Here is a 13,917-nt window from a genome sequence, read left to right as displayed (position 1 = left end):
CATGTGGCCACTGAGTGCTGGCCTGGCCCTGGGGACCGTGGCAGTAGCATCAGGAAGCCCTCGAAGGGCCCCACCCTGCCTGGGCCGCCCCCGGGGCCTGTTCTCCAGGACAGGTGGGAGGGGCTGACCCAGGGAGCCACATTCGTGGGGTCACAGGGAGTCCACGCCCCCCCACTTGGTCTCCGAAGGCCGCAGGGCGCGTCTGCAGTGAGCACATGCTGTTTATTGAGCCGAAGCCTCTCGCCTGCACAGGGACCACTCAGGCCTGCTCCTGGCTGGGTGGGGCTCTGCGGTGGGACCAGGGGTGGGGGCATCGTGTGGCGGCCTCAGTGCCGGCCCAAAGCCAGGGGCAGAGTCAGGGTGGCAGAGAGCACAGGGCCGGGGCCGAGTAGGCGGCGCCCCCCGGACAGGGCCCCTGGGAGAGAGCGGGGCTCAGGCCCGTCCGCCTCCGCCTGCCGGCGCCGCCCCCCGAGGTCCAGGACCAGGTACCCGTTGGGGACACCGCCCTGCAGCCCCAGCCCCATGGCGTCCAGGTCGTCCTGCCGCTGCCGCAGGATCCAGTCCCACACCGGGCTGCGCCGCTGCTCGGCCGTCAGGCCCCCGACGTGCGGCCCCAGGAGTCTCTGCACCTCGAGCACCGTCAGCCCCTGCCGGGCCCGGGCGGCCATCAGGGGCCTCCCCCCGGCACCGCACAAGGCTGCTGGGCCCTGCGGCGTCCAAACCCCCGGCCCCCCAGCCCACAGATGCCCCTCGGGGCTCCGGCGGTCTCTGGCCAGCTGGCCTGGCTACAGGGCTGCCCGGGCCCCTCCCAAGGCCCCGCCCCGTGCCCCCCGTACCACCACAGCCTCCTTCGGCAGCTTCCTGAAGGTGGCCACGTCCATGCTCACGTTCCGCTGGCTGAGCACCCGTAGGTCCTCCGTGGAGGCCCCGCCTGCCGCGTGGAGGGACCCAGGCGTGAGGCCCCACAGCACACCCAGCCCACCCCTCCGGCCACAGGCCACAGACTCCCTCTTCCTGAGGAGTTTCTGGGCCCTGGGTTTGCCTGGCCCTCGGGGCCGAGTGGAGCCCACAGCCCCTCCATCCACACCCCGGGGCAGCGGGGGCGGGACCCTCTGGCCACCCTGCAGCCGGTGGCCCTGGGAGGGAGGACCCAGTGCCACGTGGGGGGGTCTGCGGCTCCCCGTCGTGGTCCCGGGCCCCGGGCCTGCTCACCCAGGAAGGACTGGATCTTCAGCAAGTACACAGCCCCGCTCACGTTCCGGAAGGCCAGGCGGGCCTTGGGGTACAGGACGCCCAGCTGCCTCGGGCTGCACGTGTCCAGGTCCTGGGGCTCCACTGCCCTGGGGGCAGCACGGGCGGCTGTGAGCTCAGCACAGACGCCCGCCTTGCCCGGCACAGCCCCGGGGACTCACCAGAGGATGCTGGGGGGCACAGCGCCCAGCTGCTCGGGGCTGAAGGAGCACAGGTAGGCGGGGCGGAAGCCAGCCAGGGCGTCCAGGGTGTCCCTGTGCAACTGGCCGCCTCCCGACACGTATCGTGCAATCAGGGCGGCCACCTGTGGGAGGAGGCCACTGAGGTGCCTGGTGCCAGGCAGAGATGGGTCCCCCTCCCGCCGTGCAGCCACAGGCCGGCACCTGGGCATCCACCCTCCTGCCCCTGCTGACGCGGAGCAGAGCGTGGACGGTGCGCAGGGACGTCACGTTCCACTTGCGGACGTCCTGGGGGCTCATCCTGAGGAAGAAGCAGCCCAGCCGCTGGACGAGGGACTCGGGGTAGCCGTGCGGGTAGACCTGCAGGGGAGTGGCCGTGAGGGCCGCAGCCGCGCCCGGGGACGGCGGGTGCGCGGGCCCCGCGGCATCAACTACCTTGTCCAGCTTGCGCTTAAAGATGTCGAGCTGCTGGTAGGTGAAGGGGTTGGCGTTCACGCGGTCCATCTGGGCGGCCAGCAGGGCCCCGTCCACACAGGCCTCCAGCTCCCAGTCCTGGTAGAGGACGAGGTTCTCGTCCACCACGCGGGCCTCCCGCCCCGGGGGGCAGGTCATGTCTGCGGGGGCAGCCAGGGTCAGGGGTCAGGGGCCGCCTTCCCCTTCAGCCTCTCCTTCCTCCCACGCCCGCCGTGGGACCTCGGGCGGTGCCTGGCCCTCTCCGGGCCTCAGTTTACCCACTGGAAAAATGGGGCTCACGTCCACATCACGTGGTTGTCAAGACTGGACATGGTGAGCCCGGAAGTGCGACCCCCACCCTCGGGTGTCTTGCCCGGCCTTGCTGCCCCCCGGGCACGGCATGGAGCTCACTCTCTGCGTCCCGGCGGAACCTCGGGAGGACCAGGGTCAGCTCCAGCCGCTGCCAGGACGGGCTCCCATAGGTGCGCTGCAGCCACGAGGTCATGACGCCCTGAGGACAGGGCGGGGCCGTGGCTGAGCCGCGGTGGCCAGGTGCCCACGGACGGGCTGGGGGCAGGCTCTCACCTTGGGGATGCTGCGGATGGTGTCCGGGCCCAGCACGGGCAGCAGGCCCTGCAGGGTGTCCAGGGTGGAGACTGTCCACGTCGACGGGGAGCTGTCCAGACAGGGGCCGGCTCACGACCCCGTGCACAGCCCAGACGGAGCCGGGCCAGGCACCACCCCCGGGGGGTGCACACCCCGCCCACAGCCCCGCTCACCCGTAGGGGGGTCCTCCGCCCTGCAGGGCAGCCCGGGCTGCCTCCTGCTGGTCCTGGTCCAGGGGTCCGGGGCAGCCGGCCAGCCGGGGGAGGAGGGCCGCCGGCGAGTCAGCCACGAAGCGCCCGGGCAGGTCGCAGGCCAGGCCGCCCAGAGCCCGCACGTCAGCCGCGCTCACCCGGGACCCCCGCACACCCTGCGCACATGGCCGGCCTCAGCACCCTCTGGGGACCACCGAGCGCCTCCCCGCCGACCTGCACCCGCCCAGCTGGCCCCTACCCGGCAGGCCAGAGCTGCGGCCAGCAGCCGCTGCCGCTCCGGAGCCGCCCGTGGGAGCAGGTCCACGCTGGCCGCAGAGACGCGGGAGAAGAAGCGGGCGCAGGCCTGGGGCCCCGAGAGCCCGGCCGGGCTGCGGAGGGAGAGCGCTGGGCAGGCCGTGCCGACCTCGCCCGCTGGGCCACCCACTCTCTGGGGCAGGTGGGACAAGGCCCCAGGGCCGGGGACCTACTCGAGGAACAGCAGCAGGTCCGGCGGGAAGGCGTCCAGGTCCTCAGGCACGCGGTGCGCAGAGAGCCCGCGCGCCAGGCAGCGCAGCTGTGGGGCGTCCAGCACGGAATGTTCCGAGTCACTGCCCAGGTGATGGGACAGGCCCAGGGGCCGGCCCCACGCCCACCCCACAACCCCCGCGCGGGCCCAGCTCTGCTCACAACAGACGTCCCGGCTCCCGGGCAGCCAGCCAAGGCAGACGCAGCCTCGTCTGCCGAGCTGTCCCCCCACCCCTGCCCTCACCCCTCCCTGAATTATGTCATGATTGATTCGCCCGTTGGGGACGGAGCCAGAAGGCTGGCCCGGGGCTCCAGGAGGGGACCCCGTACAACCCTGATGGCCGGGACGTCTCAGTCGCCCCCAGAGAGCCGGACCCCGTGGGGACAGGCTCCCCTGTGGTCAGCCTGGGTGGCCAGGGAGCCCTGGGCGGAGCTGGCTGGGTGGGGGTGGCCGTGGACAGCCTGCCAGTTCCCTGGGGCCCCAGGTGCGCCCCCCCTCCCCCCCCCCAGCCCCGACCCGAGGCCCAGACCTGATCCACTCGGAGTGTGACATTCTTCCGCCCCACGGCCAAGGCCAGCTCCCGGACACGCTCCGTGCTCAGGCCGGACACCTCGGCGCACGAGAAGCCAAGGAGGAGGCCTGGGGGGAGGCTGGGGGAGGGGCCGGATGTGCACCCAGGATCGCCCCTCCCGCATGCTGCCCCCCCCAGTGCCAGCAGTCCCTGCAGACCCCCCATGGCCAGGTGGCACCTGAGGGCAAGGGGCAGCAGCACTCCCCAGCCCTGGGCCCGCCGGGGGTCCCCAGAGGTGGGTCTTCTATGGGAGGAGTCGCAGGGCCCGGCGCGGCGGGCAAGGCTGGGACCTCACCCCTGTGCCCAGGCCCCTTGAGCCACGCGCACCCTCAAGGCTGTGGGGACCCCGGACCCACCTGGCGAAGCTGGACGCATTGGCCAAGACCGGGTCTGGGAGCGCAGCCTCCTGGGGGCACCAAGCGAGCAGGTGTTCTCAGGTGACACCGGGCCCAGCTGTGTCTGGGACTCCGGGCGCGGCTACTCCCTGGCCAGCCACATCCAGGTCCAGCCGCACCTCGCAAGTGGGCAGAAGCTGGTGCCACTCCCGTGTTCGTGTGCGTGAGACAAGACAGGGCCCGGCATCCCCGGCCCGGCATGCCCCACCCAGGACCAGGAGACCCTCCCTTCCCCCAGAGGGGGCCTTACCTGTCCTGTCTCTCCGGCCTGGTCCGGCCAGGGCTGCCCCCACCCTGCAGGGGAGGGCACAAGGCTAGTGGGGGCGGGGGGGCTGTGCCCACCACAGGGCGTGGAGGCAGGTGAGCCCCTCCACACCTTCCTCCTGGACTCAGCTGCTGGGCGTCCACACCTACCCCATGGACACCCCCTTTCGCCTGAGCCCCCCACTTGCTGGCTCAGCCTCCGTCCCCGAGGGGCACAGTGGTCCCGCAGGGCTGCTGGGCACAGCCAGCTCCGGGGGCAGAGCCAAGGCTGGTGGCCTGTGGGACTCTGGCCACCCGCACAGGGTGGGGAGCAGGTGGTCCCGGCCCCCCAGCTGCCCCCGGCCCCCCTGGCGGCCCACCCCAAGCTCACCGGGGCTGAGGAGCAGGAGCAGGAGGCTGCCGAGGGGGGCAGTCCCGCGGGCCCCCCCGGGGGGCCGAGTCGCCAGCGAGGCCATGGTCTGTGGAGGACAGCAGTGCCGACACCCCCGCCGCGTGGGCAGCACGGGGCCCGTTCCCCAGCCCTGTCCCAGGCCCGCAGGGGCCCCACGGAGCCCGGTGGGAACTTCTGGGCACCCGCAGCAGCACCTGTGCCCCTGGCCCTGCACTCCGGCCGCACCCGCTCCGGGAAGCCGGCCCCTCCTGCCCGCGGGGGGGTGAGTCAGTGCGTCAGGCCGTGGGGGCCCAGGCGTCGGCTGGCACCATCCCCTCTCCCGCTGGGCAGGGCACGGGGAGCTCAGTGTGGAAGTGGGGCCAGCCGGCACAGGTTGGCCTCAGTTTCCCCACTCCTGCACCAGGGAACTGAGCGGCTTGGGCTGTGCTGAGCGGCCCCCTCCCCGCCCCCTGTGCCCTCGGCTGCGGGCGCCCCGGCTCCGTGCACAGCCAGGGCCCTGCAGGGGACGGTGCCCTCGGGGCAGGAAGCGGGGAAGGGGTACACCCCTTCCCACCTGCCATCCTGGGGGTGACACGGCATGTCCGACCTCTTCTCGGGGACAGACATGGGTGGGGCGGGGCCCGAGGGGATTCTTTGTGCTCTCTGGGGGGCTCAGGGCCCCGTGGGCCTGCGTGGGGTGGGGAGGGGGTGGGGAGCCCCTCCCTGGACAAGAATTGTCCTCCCGGGTGAGGTGGGGCCTGCAGGAGACCAGCCCGCCTTCGACACTCACCACTCCCGGGGGGCCCAAGGGGAGGCCACTGAGGCTGGGTGGATAGAGCCGCCCCCCAAACACGCGGGCCAGGCCTGGGCAGGTCCCACCCACGCTGGGGAATGCAGGGTACTCCCAACAGTCACGCTCCAGCTGCCCCAGTCGGCTGGGCAGAGCCCCCGTCTGGTCAGCAGCCAGGGAACAGCTCGGGGGGCCACCAAGCCTCCAGGTGACGTCCACCTCCCCCCAGGCCCCAGAGAAGGTGGGGACACCCTGAGAGGGTGGGAGGAAACCAGGTCCCCCAACCAGAAAGGGGCCGTGGGGTGGGGCCCAGGGGTGGGGACAGCCAGGTGAGAAGTGAGCCTCCCTGCGTCCCCCAGACGTGGGAGACCCAGGCGGCCCCCAGCCCAGCCCCATGAGATGCAGGGACCCCCCAACACCGCAGGTGGGGCCCCACGGGGGCTGTGCAGGCCGCTGTGGGCCTGGGGTCTGCATCCCCCACACTCCAGCCCAGGCGGCTGGGTCGGGGCCCGGCCTTGGGGCCGCAGCTTCCAAACGAGCCCAAGCTCGGCCCCAGGGGTGACGTCCACTTTGGGGCCCCCGCCGGGCAGTGGCAGAACACAAAGCGAGGCTCCCCCCTACCCGGGGCTGCCAGCAGAGTCTCCCACCCCCGCCCTGCCTGGAGGTCGCGACCTCTGGTCAACGGGGAAGTCGGGCCACGTTCCCGCCACCTCAGGCCTGGCTGGTGCAGGCGGGCAGGGGAGCGGAGCAGACTTAGGGACGGGTCTTCACACAGGGTCACCTCGTCCACCCCAAGCACGGAGACACTGAGAGTGCAGGGAGGGGTCCCGGTGCCCCCGTGTGCAGTGCGTGCCTGGGGAGTACGCGCCCACAGCAGGCCTGACCGGAGGCCCCAGGGGGGCAGAGGGAGGCGGGTGCCCCGCCGTGCCCCGCCCAGGCCGTGCGAGCAGGACCCTGGCCCGCCGGTGGGTGCGCCGACCCCCACACGGACCAGGCCGTGGTCAGTCCCAGGGGACACGGTTCCTGGGGACGCCCCCCTCTGTCCGGAGAGCCCCCAGCTAGATTAGGGTCCCAGGGCCGGAGGCTCCCGCCCTGACGGGAAAGGTGGGGGAGCGGGATGCAGGTATTCTCACCTTCCGCGGGACACGCCTCTCGCCTGCAGACGGCCCAGCCTGGGTGGCCACTGTGGCCACTGTGACCGGGTCCCTCACACAGACGCCCTGCGGCTCTGCCTGGCCCGAGCAGTTCGTGCCGGCCCGACCACTGTCTGGCGCTGGGAGCCCGACCCCGCGTCCCGGGAAAACCCAGCCTGGGGCAGCCCGGGGTCTCAGACGGGAGGTGCAAACCTGGCACCGCCACAGTGGGGAACACGCCGGAAGATGTTAACTTACAGATCCTGGGCAGGGAGGGCGGCCCCCGTCCGCGGGTCACTCGAGGCCGGGCGGAGAGTCAGGAGAGAGAGGGGTGCAGATCTAGGGGCAGGGTCGAGCCACTGAGTCCTCGGGCAAATGCCTGAACAGCCCTTCACAAAAGTGGTAGTACAGCGGCAGCCCCGTCCCCCGGCCAGAGCAGAGCCTCTGTCTGTCTCCGGCCACTGGCTTGGTGGCCGGGTGTGGGGTTCCACCCCTAGTGCCCACCAGCAGCTTCTGCGGGGTCATGCCTGCCACCGCCCCAGGCCCCTCGGGTCCCCAGGGGCCCGTCCCCAGGGTCTGGTGACTCTGACCTGCCAGGTGATCCACCGGACCTGAGCCGCCTCTGCCTCAGTGTCCTCACCTGGGAACTGGGGGTGGCGAAGCGGCCGGCAGCCTCCGGGGCTGTCAAGGGGAACAAATGAGGCTCCGCCGGCCGCTGGGAGCGCCGGCTGCTCATGCAGCAGGAATGTGTGGGCGGAGGCCCTGCACAGGCACTGGCCACCCGGGAGGAGCTGGGGAGGGCGTGGAGCCGCTTGGCGGGCACAGGTGGGAGCGCCCGGCCCACGCATCCTGGCATCTTCCTCTTCCTCTTCTCAGGGGTTGACACTGAGGACGTGCAGTGGCCAGATCACAGGCCAGGTGACAGCGTGGTCTCCCGCCGGTCCCAGCCCAGCAGGGGAGGGATGGTGGCCACATGGCCAGGACGTGACTCCAGGAGCATCAGGCACACGTGGCTTCTTTCAAATGGGCTCCTGACGCACCGCAGTGCAGTGTGGACCCTGCCGTGGCCGCGAAGTGGCCAGTCACGGGCCGTGGGAGCGCCCAGGTCAGGAGGCACAGCCCCTTCATGACGGGGACAGGACTGACCTGCCCTGGCTGGCTGGGCTCCTGGGGGTGGGCTGGGGCCATCGTCCCAGGCACCTGGGCCCGCTGCAGGGCGGCAGAGTTGCTCTTCCTGACATTGGCCTTGAAGCCAGAGGTCCCCAGCAGCTCCCCCACTGCCCCCCAGCCCCCCAGCCGTGGTGTGAGTGCTGATTCCCAGTGGGGGGGTCTGTCTCTGCCCGGGGCATTCACAGCCACCTCTGATCCTCCCTGTCCAGTCTGTGCAGTCGAACCCACCCTCATTACCACAGAATTCAGCAGGTGCAGAAATCAACTTACAAAATCAACAGAGGAATACGTGCTTTTTAAAAAAAATCCCTTCCATAACAACTGAAAACTTCTGGACAAAATATATAAAACCAATTATCTAAGTGCTCTGGGGCGTGAACAAAAGTCAGCAGACGTTGGCAGGGAATTAATGCTTAAAGGAAGAACCAGCTTGCAGCGAATTTCCCTTTTGTGTGCTCTGCCCTGAAGGTGAGAAGTGGCCCAAACACCAACAGGAATCCCACCGTCTTCCCGGCCAAGGGAAACAAAGGCCCAGAGTCACAGGGACCAGGCAGTGAGCAGAGACCGGACAGGAGAGGGCCACAGGGAGGGACCCCAAGTCCCCGGTGACACCTGCCCGAGTCGGGCGTGTGCCAGGGAGACTGCAGGCAGCTTCGGCCGGAGACTTTTTAAAAAAAAAAACTGCCCGAGGTGGGAGCCTCCGCCTGTCACGGGAGCGGCCAAGCTCACAGCTGGAATCTGAGCGAGTTAACTTCCAGCAAAAGCACCCACGGTCTCCTAGCAGCGTCAGCGGGAGCAGCGTCTGTGCACGTAGCCGTCACTCGGCCCAGGACACGGTTATCACAACCACGTTCAACAAGACGACGGGGAAAGCTCGTCACAGATGAAGAGACGGGAAAACGGAAAGTGTCTCCGAAGCGTGTGCCGGGAAAGCGTAGAAATGAAAGCACCAAAGGTGAAATAAAAGGTTTCGCCGCATGTCTGCGTAACGGTGGACGGAAGAGTCGCGAATGGAAAGATCCATCCGTAGAATCATCTGCTGTGAAGAACCAGAGAGAAAGGGTTGAAAGCTGAAAAGAGATGCAGGGACCCGTGGGGGACACGGAACAGCCCAGCACACGGCGACAAGTCCCAGAAGAGGATACGAGAGAGACCGGCATGGGAAAAATATTTGAAGAAACGATGTCTGAAAACTCTCCAAATTTGGTGTGAAACATGAATTTACAGGTACAAGAATTTCAGCAAATCCCAAGCAGGATAAATGCGGAGAAATCGCACCCCGGGAACTAAATTCAACTGTATGAACAATTACATTTCACGTTACACGTGGAAACAAGGGAAGAGCAATCTTTCCCGTACAGTCGGAGGCAGGAAGCGTCCAAGCTCTGTGGGCTGAAAGGTAAAACCAAGCGTGTGACATGGGCATTGACACCACAGGACCGGAGGGTGACGTCCACACTTTCATTGGTGACATTCAAAATATGACAGTTAAACAATAACAATTTTTATCCTACTCGTGAGAAGAGGGGAATTGTATTGGGTGGGTGACAAGAGTTCGACTGAGGTTCAAAGCCACTGTCCCCTGTCAAACTCGGTCACCAACACCAGCCCGTTAGAGCTGATCTGGGAGGAGGGTCTGCGTGTTTCACTTCCAAACATGAGTTTTCGCACAGAGAGGAACTTCAAAATACTGGTGAAAACCCACGCAAGCGTCACTGGGAGGAGCACACGCACCACTCGGAGGTACTCAGGGAACCCAGCCGGGCCCTCCCGGGTGCTGTCCGTCAGCAGGTCGGTCCGCGCCGGTCGGTCCTTCCCGGCTGGGCACGAGCTCCTCAGCGGCACCGTTGAAAGGGCTTTGAAGTGTGCAAACTTCCCTTGCACTTGCACGAAGGGACTTAAACGATGCGCCCCCCCCCCCCCGCGACGTGGGTGGGCGGGGGGCGTCCGCGTCTCATCTTAACCTTGACAGCGCGAAGCACATCCCTGCGACCCGAGTGACACTCGCTGTTCTCGTCGTGATAGCACAGGACACGCTTCACACACTCGTGCCGTTTCCCTTCTGGTTTTAGGTTGAATTCGTTAAGAAACACTACCAAGTTTGAGGCACAAATCGAATCCCAAAGCCAGTCGGTGTTCCGGAATACCGGTCACAGGGAGTTCTTCTCGTTCCGGAACATTTCCATCCACCCCGAGTCTGACAACCACGGTGAAACCATTAACCTCGGTTAAGCTGCTGAGCCCCCGCCGCGGTGCGCGTGCCGGGCGCTCGGCTGCTACCTCTGGCAGCGACTCTCAGATCCTGCGGGTCCAGGGCCCGAGGGCAGACCCGGCTCCAAGGGCTCGATGACTTGGGGGAGGTTCAGACGCAGAACGATCTGGGGAGAGCCGGTGACTCGCGGAACAATAGCGCAGTGAGACCCGCAGACCTCAGACACGGCTAGTTTCACAGCTTTGTCAGTTTGCCCGCTGGGCCGCGGTCCCCAGCCTTTGTGGCAGCCGGGACCAGTTTCACGGAAGATGATTTTTCCACGGACATTGAGGGGTGGGGGGTGGAGCTCAGGCGGTGACATGGGGCCCAGGTCCTCACAGGCCCAGGCCCGGTACCAGGTCACAGCCCGGGGGTTGGGGACCGCGGCCGCCCAGCTGCCGTCTGCTCCACACAGACTCTGCCGCCGTCAGGTGTAATGGGCGTTAGCAGGTTCCTCTTCGTGCTCTACTGGGTTCACTTTCTCAGCACTGGAATGTTCTTGCCAGCAGCTGCTCCGTGCAGTCTGCACACAGGGACGCTTCCTTTTCTTTATTTAATTTTTTTTTTTTTTTGAGACAGAGTCTTGCTCTGTTAACTGCAGGCTGGAGTGCCGTGGCGTCAGCCTAGCTCACAGCAACCTCAACCTCCTGGGCTCCAGCGATCCTCCTGCCTCAGGCTCCCGAGTAGCTGGGACTACAGGCATGTGCCACCATGCCCGGCTAATTTTTCCTATTTTTAGTAGAGACGGGGGTCTCACTCTTGCTCAGGCTGGTCTCAAACTCCTGAACCCAACCAATCCAACCGCCTCGGCCTCCCGGAGTGCTGGGATTGCAGGCGTGAGCCACCGCGCCCAGCCAAGAGGCTAATTCTTTAGTTGCTTCTCAACTCGGCACTGAGGCACTGACTCCTCAACCAACCAACTGAGCAGCAACATCCGTCAGTCCACCAAGAGCCAAGGAAAACTCCTTCGAAGCATTTGCATTTGGTTTTTAACTGAGTGTGGATGTTGCTCCCAACATGCTTCACCCTCAGGACGACCGTTTTCACCCGGAGGCTGACAGCCTTAAGCCAGTTTGTCTCCTCTGGTCGCACGACGTCCGGGGCTGCGAACTCCGTGACTGACCAGCCGCTGTCAGAAGGCGGCTTTCCTTGCTCGGCTAACAAAGGAGCCGCTCGGAAACGCGACTCGGTTGCAGCCTCATTTCCATGTTCTATTTTTGTGGAGATCTTCTGCTGTCATGAGACATTCTATTTTAAATCTTCTAATTTTTCTGACTGCAGCTTTCCTGTGAGTGGGGACCATTTCCTGGATGAGCTGACCAGCTGCATTTGCATATCACACGCAAGGCTCCGCCGCGTGTTCTTTTTTTAATATTTTCAAGCCCTCGTGTCAAGGGCTGATGATCAACAGCTCGCAGCCAGGCAGCTGCCGTGCTACGCACGAAACCCCGACTCTGCCACATAACTTAGTGACAAAATGACGCGACTCCACCTTGGAAGCCTGGCCCCAGGGCGCACTTTCTTCCTCTCTTGCTTTGGCACAACGACAGGTGCCAGTAATAAAGTAAGAGGTGATCCCCATGGCTCTGGTGGCACTGATGTGGTGACGGCCTGGCTGGGGCTCGCAGGGGCCGCTGGGCGGCAGTGAGGGGCCGTGACAGCCACACACGCTCAGGTGCCGCCGCCGTGTGCAACCACCACAGACATCGTCCCCGCAGGTGCACGTGGCCCTTCGCCCACGAGGCTTCATTCACCGACACAGGACCCCGAACCTCACGTAGTTCTCACGTTCGGTGAAACATCGTCCTCCTTTTGATTTTTTCAACAATTAAAAAATTCAGAGACCGCGGGCCGCGGCTCGCTGACCCCTGGCTTCGGGGTGACAGCCTGCCACCGACGGGACACACAGTTTAGACATCAAGACACAAACAGCTTAAAAGCAACGGGTGGGGGGAAGTGTGTGGACTTGGAATAAATGGGCGAAGGCCTGTCAGGGGGACAGAAAGCGTCAGCCGTGAAAGAAACTGCTGCTCTCTGCATGACACCATTAAGAAGATGCAGAGCCGAGGCACGGAACGGGGGACAATGTTTGCGATGCGTCCATCTGACACACACCTGGTTTATAGAGAACGTTTACGGCTCCAGGGTAGCAGGACGAACCAGCAGCCGGGGAGACACGGCGCTACGTGCCGCCACGCCCACGAGCCTGGGCAGCATCATGCTAAGGGAGACAACACAGACACGAAAGCCACGTGTCGTGCAGTTCCCTTTGCGTGACTGCGCAGAACAGCAGATTGCAGGGACAGAAAGTAGATCAGTTGCTCGGCGCTGGGGAGGGAGGTGAGGCCGGGGAGTGAGTGCTGGCGGGTGTGCTGCTTCTTTTAGGACAAACGAAAATGGTCCAAATTAGACCACGGTGATGGCTGCACAGCTCCGTAAACACACAAAACACGTTAAACTGCACACTTTACGTGGGTAAGCTGCGTGGCATGTGAACTGTATCTCAGTAAAGCTGTTTTTTAGAAAACAGGCAAAGATTTAAAGACACGTCACAAAGGAAGACGTACGAACGGCCAGTCAGAGCAAGGACAGATGCCGGCGGCGTCACTCAGCGGGGAAATGCGAACGGAATCCGCCCATCAGGACACCCTGGCATGACAGAAGTGAAGGGGACTGACGATGACAAGGGCTGGCAAAGATGGGAGCCACTAGGACCCTCCGGCTGCTGGTGGGAGCACAGATCATGGCAGCCACTTTGTTTGTTAGACACACGCCTGAGCACGCAGCCCACCATTCCACTCCTGAGTGGGGGCCACGGAGGAATGAAAACACACGTCCACCCAGGGACCGTGCACGGATACCCACAGCAGCTCTACTCGCGGTAGAGGACTGGACAGAAACAGTCTGGTGTGGGAGTCCCTAATATACGACTCCATTTATATAAGAATTCAAAATGCAAACTGACTGATCATGGCGAGTGGCAGTGGACGGCGGGGAGGGATCCCCGACATTCTGAACGGACACGATGGCCCCGAACTGTACACGCGAGGTGACTAAAGTGGTAGCTTTTACGTTACGAATATTTTATCACAGTAAGAATAGTATACGTTTATATATGCAATGAGCAATAACAAATATAATAGAAAAATATGTCGTTTCTACTAACAGTGAAATCGCAGAGTATCTGGAAACCACGGTAACGATGCACCTTCCCGAGCAGCCACCCGGCGTGATGGAGCTGTCGGTGCTCCCAGAATTATTCCGTAAATTCGATTAAACTCTCAGGAAAATCTAGGAGGATTTTTTTTTTCAGGAAGTCAACAAATTTATTCAAAAATTAAAAATAACTTATTTACGATCTAGAAAGAAAAGGCAAGCTGCCAGATACTAAGACAAAGCCCCAGTACTCAAGCTAGGGACAGGCTAGAGACCTCAGCAGGGACATTCCCACGTGCTCGAGGGGCCTGAGTGCGTGAGAAAGGTGGTCCCGCGGGGCACGCACCTGCCGGACAGATGGGGCTGAGAAATCTGCCTCACCTGAGAGGAAGAAGAAGGCGGCAAGACCCGAGGCTCGTCGTGCACGAGTTGGGCACCGAATGCATCAGCGACCTGTGTGTGGTAGAGGAGGCAGTAAGAATAAACAGGACGATGACCAAGGAATGGGGACAGACTCCCAAGGCCCCCAAACAGAAACTCCACTGCAACGTGCTGGTAAATTTGACCTCATCGGAATGAATCATTCCTGTTCAATAGACAGACTGGCAGTT

At 64.5% G+C, this 13,917-nt stretch overlaps 1 protein-coding gene across 2 annotated transcripts; it reads right to left on the bottom strand.

Moving 5' to 3' along the window:
* Window positions 1-203: 203 nt before the first annotated feature.
* On the bottom strand, window positions 204-7,455 carry MSLN (mesothelin). 2 transcript variants are annotated; one of them, XM_045541038.1, is made up of 17 exons: window positions 7,370-7,455; window positions 6,988-7,068; window positions 4,807-4,894; window positions 4,423-4,466; window positions 4,134-4,183; window positions 3,736-3,856; window positions 3,169-3,254; window positions 2,940-3,069; window positions 2,663-2,856; window positions 2,469-2,559; window positions 2,295-2,394; window positions 1,866-2,044; window positions 1,635-1,790; window positions 1,413-1,555; window positions 1,213-1,340; window positions 837-931; window positions 204-647 (listed from the first exon to the last, which is right to left on the bottom strand). In XM_045541038.1, exons 3-17 carry the CDS (start codon window positions 4,889-4,891, stop codon window positions 327-329), a joined length of 1,923 nt encoding a protein of 640 aa, XP_045396994.1. In that variant the 5' UTR covers window positions 4,892-4,894; window positions 6,988-7,068; window positions 7,370-7,455; the 3' UTR covers window positions 204-326. The 2 variants fall into 2 exon arrangements, with proteins under 2 accessions (XP_045396994.1, XP_045396995.1); XM_045541039.1 differs by lacking the exons at window positions 4,423-4,466; window positions 4,807-4,894; window positions 6,988-7,068; window positions 7,370-7,455 and having other exon boundaries at window positions 2,940-3,085; window positions 4,134-4,405.
* Window positions 7,456-13,917: the final 6,462 nt, after the last annotated feature.

The sequence above is a fragment of the Lemur catta genome, chromosome 2 (genome assembly GCF_020740605.2).
Source record: "Lemur catta isolate mLemCat1 chromosome 2, mLemCat1.pri, whole genome shotgun sequence".
NCBI lineage: Eukaryota > Metazoa > Chordata > Mammalia > Primates > Lemuridae > Lemur > Lemur catta.
This window is presented reverse-complemented; position numbering and strand designations above follow the sequence as displayed.

What these genes read in the sequence shown, in the direction of transcription:
- MSLN (XM_045541038.1), bottom strand. Translation starts at nt 4,891, where the DNA reads ATGGCCTCGCTGGCGACTCGGCCCCCCGGGGGGGCCCGCGGGACTGCC. An exon ending in AATGCGTCCAGCTTCGCCAG is followed by an intron (nt 3,857 to 4,133) that starts GTGGGTCCGGGG and finishes CCCCTCCCCCAG; the next exon opens with CCTCCCCCCAGGCCTCCTCC. An exon ending in GGCGGAGGACCCCCCTACGG is followed by an intron (nt 2,560 to 2,662) that starts GTGAGCGGGGCT and finishes CTGTCTGGACAG; the next exon opens with CTCCCCGTCGACGTGGACAG.